Source organism: Cucumis sativus, chromosome 6, assembly GCF_000004075.3.
Source record: "Cucumis sativus cultivar 9930 chromosome 6, Cucumber_9930_V3, whole genome shotgun sequence".
NCBI classification, from domain to species: domain Eukaryota; kingdom Viridiplantae; phylum Streptophyta; class Magnoliopsida; order Cucurbitales; family Cucurbitaceae; genus Cucumis; species Cucumis sativus.
In genome coordinates, this window is record NC_026660.2 from 17,323,231 (window position 1) to 17,338,455 (window position 15,225).

General features: G+C 29.0%; 1 protein-coding gene and 1 non-coding gene across 3 annotated transcripts; both read left to right on the plus strand.

Moving 5' to 3' along the window:
* Nucleotides 1-3,138: 3,138 nt before the first annotated feature.
* On the plus strand, nucleotides 3,139-4,925 carry LOC101210851 (transcription factor MYB54). 2 transcript variants are annotated; one of them, XM_031887905.1, is made up of 3 exons: nucleotides 3,139-3,442; nucleotides 4,016-4,447; nucleotides 4,544-4,925. In XM_031887905.1, the coding sequence occupies exons 1-3, from the start codon at nucleotides 3,253-3,255 to the stop codon at nucleotides 4,753-4,755; spliced, it is 834 nt and encodes a 277-aa protein (XP_031743765.1). In that variant the 5' UTR covers nucleotides 3,139-3,252; the 3' UTR covers nucleotides 4,756-4,925. The 2 variants fall into 2 exon arrangements, with proteins under 2 accessions (XP_031743765.1, XP_004144300.2); XM_004144252.3 differs by having other exon boundaries at nucleotides 4,016-4,925.
* A 3,436-nt stretch (nucleotides 4,926-8,361) lies between these two features.
* On the plus strand, nucleotides 8,362-8,435 carry TRNAR-UCG. Its single transcript has one exon. It is a non-coding gene; the product is annotated as a tRNA-Arg (tRNA).
* Nucleotides 8,436-15,225: the final 6,790 nt, after the last annotated feature.

The following is a 15,225-nucleotide window of genomic DNA, read 5'->3' on the forward strand; positions in this document are numbered from 1 at the left end:
CATTATACTAAAATTCTATAAGAATTCTTGTGATCCAAACGAGACCTTATATTAACAAAGTTATATAACTTGTTCAATTTGGATCTATATTTTTCTTATTCTAGTTCATTAATCATGATTAAAAATGGTTACTAAAATTATAAACATATTAGATATTGACAATACATTACTAAGGTCAATATTTGGGGTGCCATTATACACACACATGTACATAAGAATCATTCAAAAAACACATAGCTAATAAATACAGTTAATCGTGCATAATTAGTTTGACAATTAACTTAAATTAGTAGTTGATGGTAAATTAGCTAAATAATAAGGAATAAAATGGTAGTATTAATTTACGTAAACAATACTTTACTTCAAATGATAGGTGAAGATTTCTTTAATTTACTTAGAACAAGAACTTTGGGTAATTTCCATGAAATTTCTTTAATAAAATAGATGCAACTCCTGTGGAAGAGGAATAAGATTATATTATGAAGAAACCCATAAGATTTGTCAAATATATAAGATCACTCCATATATATATATATAATAAGTATATGAATCTTGTTATTTGATATATATGAACATATATATTAGAGATTAGAGATTTTTGTTTCAAAGTATTTAATGTTTTTAGAAAGCTACATATATACAATAAATATTTATATATTTGTCATAGAAATTTATAAAGAGATTGAAAAAAAGTGATTATATAATATATATATATATATTGGAAAAGGTTAGGTGTATGTTTGTTTTAAGAAGGTGAGAGAAAAGGTACGTCATTGTTTTCATAACAAAGACATTCGGTTTAACAAAATTATGGTCAGTTTTCGGGTACAAATTAAGCAGCTGCTAATTAAGTAATGCTTAATAAGAACTAAAAACCATTCCCTAACCCTTTTCTTTACATATAGACAGATGAGGTTAGAATTAATGTGGAGTTGTTTTTACTACTCCCTATGAATTAATCTTATCATTTCACCATCCACAAAACAATCCTCATCATTTTTATAAGATACGTGGATTCGTTAGTTGATATTGATATACAAAATTTCATGTTTTTCTAATACTAGAATTATAACATAGGTAAAACTCAAATTAATATAGTGTTTAATAGAAAAATGATGAACTCAAAGAGACACTATCTTAATACATATATATATGATCTTATATTCAAACTCCACATGATCTTACATAAACAAAACACTTTGTTGGATTGCCTAGGGTTTAGAGGGATCCAGTACATATAAACTCTAACTCTATTGGAATGTTTGAATGTATGTATAATATGATATTCTTTAATTTTAATAAAATATGATATCTTAGCTTCCACTACTCATAAATGTAATCGACATATTATTAGTAGATAACACATACATGACAAACTTAAGTTCAAGTATTTCACAAATAAAAAATAATACCATCCAATGAAACTTTGCAGTAAAAAAAAAAAAGCGTAAATAGTAATATTAAGCTGAAATGTCATCAAAATGATGATTTAACATATATAATAATAATTAAGGTGATCATAATGGGGTGTTGTAGTTAATTTGGGAGTGTTTAATTTAAATAAAAGATTGCCTCCATTCTAAGAGTGCAGCTGTATACATAGTCAAAAACAACTGCGCCACATGATGACAACAACAACAGAGGGTTTATTGGACAAACCAAAAACATATAATATCAAAACTTATATACTATTGTTGGATCCAAAATATAAAAAAACGAATATAAGGTAAAATATTAAGGAAATGATATATATTGAGGTGATACCATGCATGCATGAAAAATAATAAAAAGAAGAAATGGAGGAGGAAAGTTTAAAAAAGACATTAATTTTGATATGTTTGAAAAATAAAATATATGATTTTAAAGATGAAATATGTTGAAAAAAGAAAAGAGGAATTATATATTTAGGAAAGAAGTCATTGGACTAGGAGAGACGTCATTGTAAGTTAAAAACCGAAAGCTGCCCTCTTTGGCAAACGTGTAGAGGCTATAGAGGGAGAGAGATAAAGAAAAGAAAAGAGAAGTTTGATGAGACAATAAGATAACAAAGAATAGAAAAACGGACAAACATTAATTAAAAAGGAAAAAATAGGTTTAGTTTCAATTCTGTATTCAAGTTTGAAAGGTTATACTTTTCTTTTTTTTAAGTTTTGAGTTTGGTTTTAATTCGTAAGTAACTTTTACATTTGAGTTTGGTTTTCGATTCGATTTTCTTTTTGTTTAACTTTTCACTAATACTTACTATTTAATTCAATAATATTTGACGACGTTAGTGTCAATTATTAAATAATTTAAAGTAATAATTATTAAGTGAAAATATAAATTTATTTTAAATATTAATTAAAAGAGCATCTAATAAAAATAGGGTGGACTATGTTTTGAAACTTATGAATCTAATTGAACCAAAACTCGAATGTCATGAAGATAAAATTGTAATATTTTGAAACCTAGAAAATAAATAAAATTAAAATCAAACTCGAAACTTTAAGAAATAAAAGATATAATCATTTTAAGATTTAGAGACTAAATAGAAACTAAACTTAAACCCTAGACACTAAACTTAGTTGGGATATCTTGATGTTGCACTAATTATCCCTCCTGCCTTTTGATTATTTTCAAAATCTAGACTTAAAACTTAGAAACTAAAAAGAAAAAAAAAAGTTAGATGAGATTACCTCAACGGAATCAAACTTTTTAGTTAAATATGAATATAAATTTCTAATAATCACTAAAAACATAAATTCAATATACTTTTACAATTTCTACTGTAAGTCACATTTTAAACTGTCAATCACATCTTAACGACGGAATTAGAAAAATAAACAAGAGCGTAATTATATAAAAATGAAAAGTATATAAAGAATAAAGAATAAAAAATAAGAAAATAAAAATAAAAATTGTCGTGTGAAAGCAACAAAAGTGACTGCCTATCCACAACCCTTCGTCTCTTAAACCAACCCCACTTTGCTTTATTACTCTGTTTGTTACTCATTTCTTTTATTATTATTATTCCATATATTCCCTAACCTCTCTTTAACAATATATATCTTCTTCTTCTTCTTCATCTTTGTCTTCTTCTTCTTCTTCTTCTTCTTCTTCTTCTTCTTCTTCTTCTTCTTCTTCTTCTTCTTCTTCTCCTTCTTCTCCTTCTTCTTTCCATTGCCTAGGGTTTTCTAATTCTTCATCTTTCCATATTCTTTTTTCCAAGTACTTATTATATATAATTAATTGTTTGATTTTCGGTTGATTATCATGAAGGATAGTTCTGGAGATCATAATAATTATAATAATAATCTTCATGTTAATTATCATGATCAATATAAATCTTCTTGTCCAAGAGGCCATTGGAGACCTGCTGAAGATGAAAAACTTCGTCAATTGGTTGAACAATATGGTGCTCAAAATTGGAATTCCATTGCTGAGAAACTTCAAGGCAGATCAGGTACTTTTTATTCCTCTAAAATTTTCCATCTGGCCTCTCTCTCTCTGGTTTGAAATTAGAAGGTCCACCCAAATTCATTAATTTTTTTTAAAAAAAACTTCTCTCTAATTTGTTCTTATGATCAATTTAAATTTCTATTGATTTCTCAATCATTTTTTTTTTCTCTTTAACCGATCGAGGATGTTTATGTGTTTGGAGTAATTGTACGGACCAATAAAGTTGGTAAAATAACTAAAACAAGTAAATTAAACCAAACCCACTTAAAAAATAGGGTAAATTGAGTAAAGGGTTTGTCTTTAAAAAGGGTTAAATTTCTAAATTTGTTATCTCAATTTCATAAATCCTTCAATTTTGATGTTAATAAAGAAACAAAAATTAGCTTATTGTTTTTTTTTCTTCAATAAACTGAAGTGAGAGATTCAAATAAAAAAAATCTTTTGATCATGTTTGAAATTTTCTAATTTTGTTATACTGAATATATGAACCACAAACCTGAAGATGGTCGTTAGTTTATGCTAGTTGAAGTATATAAAGCTAATATGGATTGGTATTTTTGTTGTTTGATTTTGTTAGGAAAGAGTTGTAGATTGAGATGGTTTAATCAACTAGACCCAAGAATAATCAGAAAGCCATTTAGTGAAGAAGAAGAGGAAAGATTATTGGGAGCTCATAGAATACATGGAAATAAATGGTCACTTATAGCAAGACTATTTCCAGGTAGAACTGATAATGCTGTGAAGAATCATTGGCATGTTATTATGGCAAGAAAGCAAAGAGAACAATCAAAACTTTGTGGCAACAAAAGAACTTATCAACAATTTTCAAATTTAATTCTCAACAACAACCAAATTACAACACAATCTTCATCCTCAACAACAAATCATCATCATCATCATCATCATCATCCTCAACTTACAACAACTACAATTCTTGTTTCTGACTACAACAACAACAACAGCAACAGCAAAGATGGAATGGTTTGGAATTTCAGACAGGGCTTCAAAGGTTATTCAGACAATAATAATATTCTCTATAGATCATCGTCTTCTCATTTTAATTATAACTATTATCCTAATTCTTCATCTTCATCATCATCATCAGCTAGATTTTGCTTCCCAAATAATAAAATTCCTATTGGGGTTTTTGAATTTGGTAGCCCTTCAACTACAGCACTTATGAAGTTCATGGCTAACACTGATGATCGTAATAATAATCATGATCAACAACCACAAGTACTACAACAAGAGGAATCTCTTAAGGACAAGGATAATATCCCCTTCATAGATTTCCTTGGAGTTGGAATTTCTTCTTGATCATCTAATTTTAAACTACTTCTTTTTATTACTTATTCATACAGATCCTCAGCCTCTCCTATGTGAAAAATTAAAGATAGGTTAATTTTTTTTAGTTTTAGTTATATATATATAAACTCTTTTCTCATCTTGTGAGATGGTATTATAAAAGGATATGACTTTGATTTTCATGCACAAGTCTGAAAAAATAGCTAGAGTTTGATTTCTTGTTAGTTTTTTTTATTAGATTTTCTTCAATCTTGATCAATTACCAAATTAAAGTGCATATATATATATATATATATATATATATATGTATATATATATATATGTATGTATATTTGTATGATGATGATGATATAACTATGTGTGATGAATATTTAATTTATACATAAGTACCCTCACATATTTTTCAAGGTGGGTGCGTGAATGTCTTATATATCATATATGTTAATAAGAATTACTTTGCTATTTTATTATATATGGTGGGTAAGTTAATTTGAAAATTTTGAATGTGTTCTTAGCAAGGATTAGTTAAAAAAAGTTTAGGAATGCAAGAAAAGATTAAACTTAATTAGGTAATGGAAGGTTCTTTTGTGTTAAATTTGTTGAGAGATATGACATTAGTATAAACTGTCCATATCAGTAGATTTAAAGAAGCCTATCAATATGGTTACAAGAAACTTATAACCAACTTCATCACTTTGATACTTATTTTATTTGATTTGTAAATATATAATTATGTCAAGTTAGGATACTTTATATTTTTTCAATTAGGTTGATTCTTTTATTTGGCTAAATATGCCATTTCCCACTTATATTTATTATTTTATAGTTTTTTTTAGTTGATAAAAGAATGGCTTTACTCTTTTAAAATTTTTATTCTTTTAGCTCAATCTTCAATTTTTTTTTTTCTTTCGTGTTGATTTATCCACAAATTAATGACATATATAACATTATTTTACAAAATACTTCATTGTTAAAAACTAAATAAAAAATGTATCTGACATGTCAATTAATTAAATATCTGAAATTAAAGTGTACCACCCTTGCAGGGGAAATATCAAAATAAAATAAAATAAAAACTATTTTAAACTATAAAACTTAAAAAATATATATATAACCAAATTTTATAATTTATCTATTATAAACTAATATAGATTAGTATTTGTATTTATTACACAAATTAATTTACAAAATTACACAAGATAAATTACAAAATTTTAAAACATTTTGATTTGTTTTACTGTATAGAGAAAAATAGGTCATTTCTTTTTTTAAGAGGCGTATAATCCAATGAAAACCTCGTAGTACGTTGTAATATGATCATATTTGATAAATTAAGAGAGCAAATATATATTATATATATGTTTGATATCATTCAAATTTTGTTTCTAAAAATTATTTTTAGATTATGTAATCCTGTTTGGAAACCCTAAAGTTTATATTAAGTAAATATTAAACCCTAAATCTTAATTCATTTATTTTTTTTTAAAAAAATTCATAGGTAATGTATTTTAAATTATAAATTTACAATATTACAACATAATAATACTACCTCCCTCTTTTCCCTCTTGTTTCTCGACGAAAAAAAATAATTATACCAATTTTTTTAATATGAAAATGTTTTAAAATAAATTATATCCCAAAATCAATTAAAATTAAAAGAAGTAACTCATCTATCTTATAGTTAAGTCATCCTTGATTTTTCCAAAGTTGGATTCTCAACAATGTCTCCTCAAGGTAGTTCCTCTTTTGTGTTCACCAAACATGACTGGATCACAATTTCATTTAATTAATTAGATCGAATACTCATTTGAACTCTGAGACCATATATGATAAAATGAGATTTCATCTCAAAACTAATTGACAATGAGATAAAGTAGTTTCATCGGACTTATCAAGTGTAAAAAAATTTGAACGAGACCCCAATTGAACTACTTATTGACAAAGGATAAAGGCTTGGACCTAGCTAAAGATAAAATTGGAAAAAAAAAAAAAAAAAGTAGAATGTAGGTTGAATTTTAACCTACTTTAAAGTTGGAATTAAACAAGATCAGACTAGTGCATGGCATATGGCATGCCTTTATAGTACATGTTAAGACTATATAAACCTAAGAAAAAATAGGGCACCTCATATGCTTTCTTGACGCAAAATATAGCAAAAACTTATATAGATACTTTTATGAATTTTACTATATTTTATAAATAGTAATTTCAAATATCTTGTTAATTATTAAAATATCTCTTGTTTTTATTTATTTATTATGTAAGAAAAATGAGATGTATAAAATTAACTGTAATAGGTTATAATTAAGACTCCTCTCAAAAGTGATATTCACGTGTATCCTTAAATAGTCATTTATCTATTCACGTTACTTTGAGTAAGTACAAAATCGACTAAAATGTTATTTTGATCCATTCACTTCAAATTTTGTTCAAATTTATTTCATAAACTTTCAATTGTTCATTTTTTTTAAAAAAATTTTAAGAACATTTTGTTATTTATTAAAAAATTTTAAAAATATATTCACATACCATATTTCTAAAAAAGTATGATCATTATTTGACCAACCTCCGTAAAAGCTAGTTTTATAGTACTCTATATATATGATTCATTGAAAATATAGTGACTAATATTAGATAACTAAAAATACATAGACTAAAATTGAACAAACTTCAAAATATATAATGTCAAAATGATAGTTAACCTACAAAACTAATTAATTCTTATACAAGCTAATAAACTCCTCTCTAGTGTGATATATTACATGCATTTGCTCTAACTTGAAATATATATATGTTTAACTAATCAAATTTTGAAAGAATCGTCTCCAAATTTTACGAGTCAATCATTTTTATTTTTAATGTTCGAAACAAGGTCTTGATTGAAAGGATAAAAGTATTAGTATGAGAGAAAAGGATTGTGAATACATACGTGTACGTGTGAGAGAGACTAACAATTTTATTGATTTGGCTTTGAATAAACTATTTTATTGCACCTAGCTAAGATGTAATAGAACAAAGCTTGAAGGCTAGCTAATGAACTTTTTTGTGTTTCTAAAAGGCTCATTCTCAAGAAAAGAGAAATTAAACGTAATTTTGATAACTTAAGATGGTTTTGTTTTATCAGTTTATAGTTGTCTCTTACAACTTCAATAGCCAAAAACCAAACGTGTAGCGGTAAAAAGGACATCTAAACTTCCACCATTTTCAAGGATACATCCACTCACATGTTGTTTACGAAAATAATAATAATAATCATAAATCCAACTCCCAATAGTTTAAATTGGCATTACAAAACTTCTCCCTTCTCCTTTCCTATTACAATGTATTATCTTATATATTGATTCAATGCGTCATCTTTGAAAGACGTGAGATTAAGTAAGATATGTTTCAAAAACCTTTCATTTATGGTAAGAAAATAATGTCTATGGTCCTAATTGATACATTAAATTCATCATTCTCTTCTTCTTCTGTCGTTTCAAAATCCCTACAATAAATCAAACTCTCACCTTTTCATAGCGTCTAAAATTTCTCATCTCAATAACTAATAAATTTTTTCTATAAGTTTTGTTTTGTTATTGCTCAATATCATGGAATGAAAGATTCAAATAATGAACAAAGGACCGCATAGCGCAGTGGATTAGCGCGTCTGACTTCGGATCAGAAGGTCGTGGGTTCGACTCCCACTGTGGTCAAATTAAAAAAGAAGAAGTAGATAATTAGTCGAAAACCTTTATCCTAATTAAGGTAGAATTTTACAGCAAAACTCCAACAAAATATAGAGCCTCACCTAAAGGAATTAATTAAATTAATATATTTAAATTGATTCGATTAATAAAAAAAAATTAAAATTACATTACAGCAAAACTCCAACAAATTAAATATAGAGCCTCAAAACGTCATCTGCCTTCAAATAGGTCTTTGAGAGTGAGCACTGCTGCGCTCTGACTTCCATGTCGAAGTGCAGCACTTTGGTGAAGGTCACCTTTTGTTGAGGTGCCGACCAGAGCCCCACGGCGCCTAAGTTGGTGCTTCCACCACAATGCTCTTTTCTCCGCCGTTTCTGTCCTCTTTTGGCTCCATTTTCAACCTATCTCAATACAAAAAAATATCTTCAGTGACGAAAAAATATTAAATTTAAAGATATTAACCATAGACGTAAAAGATTAATTTTATTTTTATTTATTATCAATCACAAGTTTACTCTTGATTAAAGACAATATCACAACACTTAACTCACATAATTTCAAAAAAATTATTATCAGAATTTATTATTTTAGCAACTATGTAGGTTTAAAACTGATAATGTATACCCTCATTTTGAAATCGACATTGTTCCTAAAAATCTTATTCCATAATTAATTTCATTTTGAAACCCTTTGTCCTCATTCATTCTCCTTCCTTTTTAATTTCCTCAAAGCTCTCCCATCACCATCTCCTTCACCAAACTCATCGCAACACCTCACGATTCTACTGCCACCGTCCGTCCATCCACCACAAACCCACCGTTCATTGTAAAGAGTTTTTGTATGTCTGCCGTGAAGTGTCATCGTCTCTTCACCATCGCTGTGAACAGTCCCATGCAATGCCAAATCTAATTCTTTCGTCCCATGGGTGAAGTGTAGTCACTACAAGAATTTTTTTTTTTTTTTGTGTCGACAACTTTGTTTGGCAACCTAAAAAAAATGTGGACAAAGATATAATGTGTCGACGTAATTTCATTGCCTGAGCACATCCTCATTTTCGTGGACAAAAATATGAAAAAGTTGTATATTGTATGGTTATATCTGATCGATGAAAATATATACGTGGACAAAAATGTGTGTGGTTTTAAGGAAAATTTTTAGATTGAATTTCTACCAACGTTTATTTTAGTTTATGGTCACGTATCCGTGTGTGAGCAGATAATTTAAATATTTGTCGACTTAATTTATGTGGCGAAAAATCCGACCTTTTTTATACATATTTATTTATTTATGTGACACAAGATTTAAACATAGCAAATAGGGTGGACAAAGGTTTTTTTTTTTTTAAACCTAATTTCCTTACTTTTCTCCTTTCTTTTCTTTTACTTTTTCCCTCAATTTTCTCCCACACAACACTTTTTTCCTCCTCTCCCACACACCCCCTTGATTTCTCTCTTCCTCTTCTCGTAGACCCGACCTCCCCCTCTATACCATCAGAACGCTGCTTAACGCCACTGTTACCCACTACCCTAATTTGCCCCTACCATCAGAATGTCGTCGCTCCCCTGCTTGTCAAATTCGTCGCCAGCTCGTCGTAAGTGTTGGTCGCCAGCTCCTCCTGCTGCTTTAAGTGTTCACCGCCTCCCTCCCTAGTCGCTACTCCATTCACCGTTTTCCACCCCAAAGTAAGTTTAACTTTAGTTTATTTACCGAGATTTCAAAGCCTCCAACCTTGTGCTTGATTCCGTAAGATGTTGATACATATTAGTAGATTGTTATTGTGTGTGAAACCAAGGTTAATTGATTCTTAGAATTGAATTTGCATTTTTATTTTTTAGGATTACGCTGCTATATGGGTTATTTTTGTTTTTGGTTTTATTGAGCTTGGTAGAGGGAAACTACTTGAATTGTCAAATGTGTTTTTATCCATTCTATTTAGATGAAAACAAATGTCATTGCCCAGATGGATGGCTTCTGTTGAAGCGTAGTATGTATGTATGTATGGTCAACTCTTGCAAATATCTTTTCAGCACTTCTTGAATATGAGTTTAAAAGTCACATTTGGGCACTTCTTGGATACATTTTTTGTTTGTTTGAGAGTAAAATGTATAACTTACACGGTTATCTCTTGAGATTTAATTCTCACCTTTATTTTTGTTGAGTTTTGTAGTCATACTTAAGTATTTTAAAATTGTTTTGAGAGTTAAAGTGTGATCACTTCGACATTTTTAAGAGATTTTGTAGTTGGTTTTGAGTTTGGTAGTCACATTTAATCATTCATAAGTTGTTTTAAGAGTTAAGACACCTTTTTGGTGATTTTTAGTCGGTTTCTAGTTTGAAAGTCACACCAAGACACTTTTTTAAAAGGCACATTTTAACTTGTTTTGAGAGTTAAAGTGTCATTTATACATTTTGTAGAGATTTTGTGTTTGGTTTTGAGTTTGAAAAGCGCACATAACCATTTTGAAAATTGTTTTGAGGGTCAAGACAATTTGTAAGTGAGTTGGTTGATTTTTAATATAAAGTCACGTTTAGATAGTTTTGACTTGTAATGGGATTTGAAGTGTTACATAGTCACTTTTTAACTTGTTTTTAGAGTTATATTGATATTTTTACACTTGTAAGAAACTCTTTAGGTTGATATTGATATTACATGCAAATATCCTTCAACTACGATAGCCAATCATGCATATATTTCATATTTATTTTATGCTTGAGTTGTTATATGTTGTGGCTATTCTACAGTTAGAGTAGCCCAATCATACATATATTTCATACTTATTGTATGCTTTAGTTGTAATATGTTGTGGCTATTCTGCATCTACAGTAGCCAATCATTCATGTATTTCATATTTATTGTACACTTTAGTTGTAATATGTTGTGGCTATCCTACATATATTTTGTAGGCTTGAGTTATAGTCATACTTAGGTAGTTTAAATTTGTTATGACAGCTAAAGTATTACTTAGATGCTTTTTAAATATTTTGTAGTTGGTTTTTAGTTCGAAAGTTAGACTTTAGTAGTTTTAACTTGTTTTGAGAGTTAAAGTGTCACTTAGACCAATTTTAAGAGATTTTTTTGGTTGGTTTTGAGTTAGGAAGGTACGCTTGAACATTTGTAAGTTATTTAGAGATTTAAGATATTTAAAAGGTGATTTTTATATGATTTTTAGTTTTAATGTCACACTTGAGTAGTTTTCACTTAATTTGAGGGTTAACGTGCTTGAGTTGACACTTTTTAACTTGTTTTCTCATTTAAAAGGGTACACAAGTCCTTTTCTGAGTTAAGTGTCAGTTAAATACACTTTTTAACTTGTTTTTTTTAGTTAAAGTGTCATTTAGACACTTTTTTTTTTGGATATTTTGTGTTTGGTTATGAGTTTGGAAGGCACACTTAAGCATTTTGAAAGGATTTTTGAGACTTAAGACACTTTTAAGGTGATTTTTAGTTCGAAAGTCACACTTAGTTATTTTTTGTAATTTCAATTTCGACATGAATTGATATATGATGTATTGTAATTATCTTTTGTAATATTGTATGACACTTTCTTTTGCCATCTCAATTGCATTCTTTTTATAGAAAAAGAAAAAAGGATGTAATGTTGATGAGGTAGAGGAATTCCATGAAACACATTTTCGTGAAAAAGAATAGATCAATGATAAGGCAAAATATGCATACGTAAATTTGTTTTATCATGACTAAGTAAATTCATGCATTATTCAATATATTTATTCTAAGTAGATCTTTCATATATAGTTGAAAATGCAACGAATCATTGTAGATTATACTGAAGACTGTGTTCAAATGGTCTCTAGTGCGAAGACATTCGAAGTTGTATTAGAGTGTCGCTCAATACAAAGTGTCAACCCAAAAAGTGGTGAACCGTTAGATAGTATAATGTGCCATCTACACGTGAAAAAGAGAAGAATGAAATGACATACCTTTAAGAAGCCAATGAAAAGTTGACCAACAAACTTGCAAAATGAGAACAAAGGTGGGTCAACATTAAAAACAGGAGTGAATCTCGGAGAGGAAAAGAATGCACCTTCAAACACTTAAACTAAAATTTAAAAAATTATATTGTTAAAGTACATACTTAAATATTATGTGTGGCTATCATGCAATTTTGATAGCTAATCAAGTATACATTTCATATTTATTTTATATTTGAGTTGGAATATTTTGTGGCTATCTTGCAATTACTACGGTGGTCGATCATGCATATACACTACAAAAATTTTGGGCTCTACCGACAATTTTTACTGGCAACATAAAAAATGTGGGTAAAGATATGATGTGCCAACATAAATTTATTACGTGGACATATCTTCATTTTTGCCAATGAAAGTATATACGTGGGCAAAAAGTTGTGTATTGCGTGGACACATCATCATTTTTGCCAACAAAAATATGTACGTGGACAAAGATTTGTGTGCTGAAAAGGAAAATTTAAGTTGAATTTTTGCTGACGCTTATTTTAGTTTATGACCACATATCATGTGTTGGCAGATATTTTAAATATGTGCCCATGTAATTTACATGGCGAAAAATCCTACATTTTTATACATATTTATGACGACTCAAAACTTACACATATGGCGATACTAGACTTATACATACGGCGACACAAGACTTATAACGTGGGCATGCTCCCCCCCCCCCCCCCCCCTGGCTTTTTCCAGTTATATGCCAAAAATGCTACTCTTCGATCTTCTCATCCCAACTCTGACCCCCTTACCCAATGTTCTTCTCACACCGATCTTCTTCTCGTGAACAGCCATAGGCGATGTGGAACGCTTTGACTTCTTCTCACGAAGAATGCCTACAGATTGATCTGCCGAACACCCATCATCACGAACACCCATAGCCGACTAGCTCCGCCGAATGCCTAGACTGATTCGAACAATCCCTCGTCAAACAACAGTCCTTCGTCGAACGCCTTTCCGTGAACGACTTGCTGCACCCTAAACACCAAGATTTTCTTTGCTCACGTCGATTGCCCAGCTTCAATTTCACTCCTCGTCGTCACTGCTCTTCGCTAAACGGCTCGTCGCACCCCCTGCTTACCGATTTGTATTAACTCAAATAACGTATGAATTGTATTGTTGCATTAAAATTTCAGTACCTCATTTGACACATAAAATCAGTAATCCTCCACCAAATTCTTAGTACTTCCTAGAATTTATCTTTTTTTTTTTTTCCATTACTCTAGTCTCTAAATAAGAAATTTTAACATCCTCTCGAAGTTCAAGGCTAAAAGGCTAGATGCACAATAAGGTCTGTTAGATGCTTAAAGTACTTGAACTAATCTCGAGGTTTAAAATAATCTTTTGCAACAAATTGTATGTTAGGATGATGTAGCTTACTATTCATCATTCTTTTGCTTTACGACTCCAGGATATGCAAATAGGCTGCTCAATGTTTGCAAGCATCCTTTAAGACCAAATTCAGCTGAATGTTGGAATGCATGATGGTTATTGTGCCAGCCTTCTCCAAATAATAGCAAACTCAACCACTTATAAATGGAAGAAAAAACATCTATAAGAAACAAATAAATTGTAAAATTTTTATTTTGAATGAGAAAAAAAAAATCTATTGAATAGAACATTTTTAAATATATTAATAATTTAGAAATGTTAAGTTGAAAACTCTATTCAATAGAACAAAAATGAAATATATTAGTAATTTAAAGTGTTACATAGACATTTTTTTAACTTAGTTTTATTTTAATAAGAAACTTTTTTTTGATAGATATTAATATTACACACTAATATCCTTCAACTACGATAGCAAATTATGTATATATTTCATATTTATTGTATGTTGTAGTTATCCTGCAGTTATAGTAGCTAATCATGCATATATTTTATACTTAATGTATGTTTTAGTTAAAGTGTCACTTTGGACACTTTTTATATATATATATTTTGTGTTTGATTATGAGTTTGGAAGGCACACTTAAGACATTTTGAAAGGATTTTTTAGATTTAGATTTAGAGAAATTTAGATGATAAGAAAGCTTTCTCACTATAAAATTAGGGACTTGTTTGTACATCAATTTATAGGGTGTATTCCTTCAAAGTCATAAACTAAAGCCCAAAACAATTATGATATTTATTTTGTTTTCTAGTTTTGGTTTTTGATAAATTGATTTTATTTGCTCTCAAAAATTTTAAATTGTTTGCATCTTTATTTTTTTTTAGAGGTTAAACAAAGAGCATTTCTTAAAGGCGTTCAAATCAAAGGTTCAATGATATGATGCTCAACAAAGCTTTACACCTCTTTTTTTCACAATAAAAAAAAATAAAGTTCATCACTATGCCATTTTATTTCACTCAAGTCATCTTAAACTTGAAGTTGTTTAGTTCAAAGGTGTCTTAATATCAATTTTTTTTGTTGATTTTCTTATGTCTAGGGATCAGGTAGGGAAAGAGAAGGAAAAAGAAGAGAAAGTTTGAAAGACAATGAGAAAAGGTATCGTATTCGAATCATTTGTTTGTCAATCTTATTCTATTTAACTAATTGAAGATTATTTTGTTTAAATGAAGTAAATTAGCAAGAGTTACGCATATCAACGAAACAGGTAGATGAAGTAAATTGAGCATTGATAATGCAATTGCCAGAAAATTTTCATTTATATGTCTAATACTAGATGTCATACTATGTCTTCTTTATCAATCTTTTTTTTTCCCTCTATCACTAAAAACATTTTGGCTTTTTGTCTGAAATGAAATATGATATTAATTCTAGGCAAGTTGAGAACGCACATTTTGATCTTAAATTTTGTTATACTGTGAA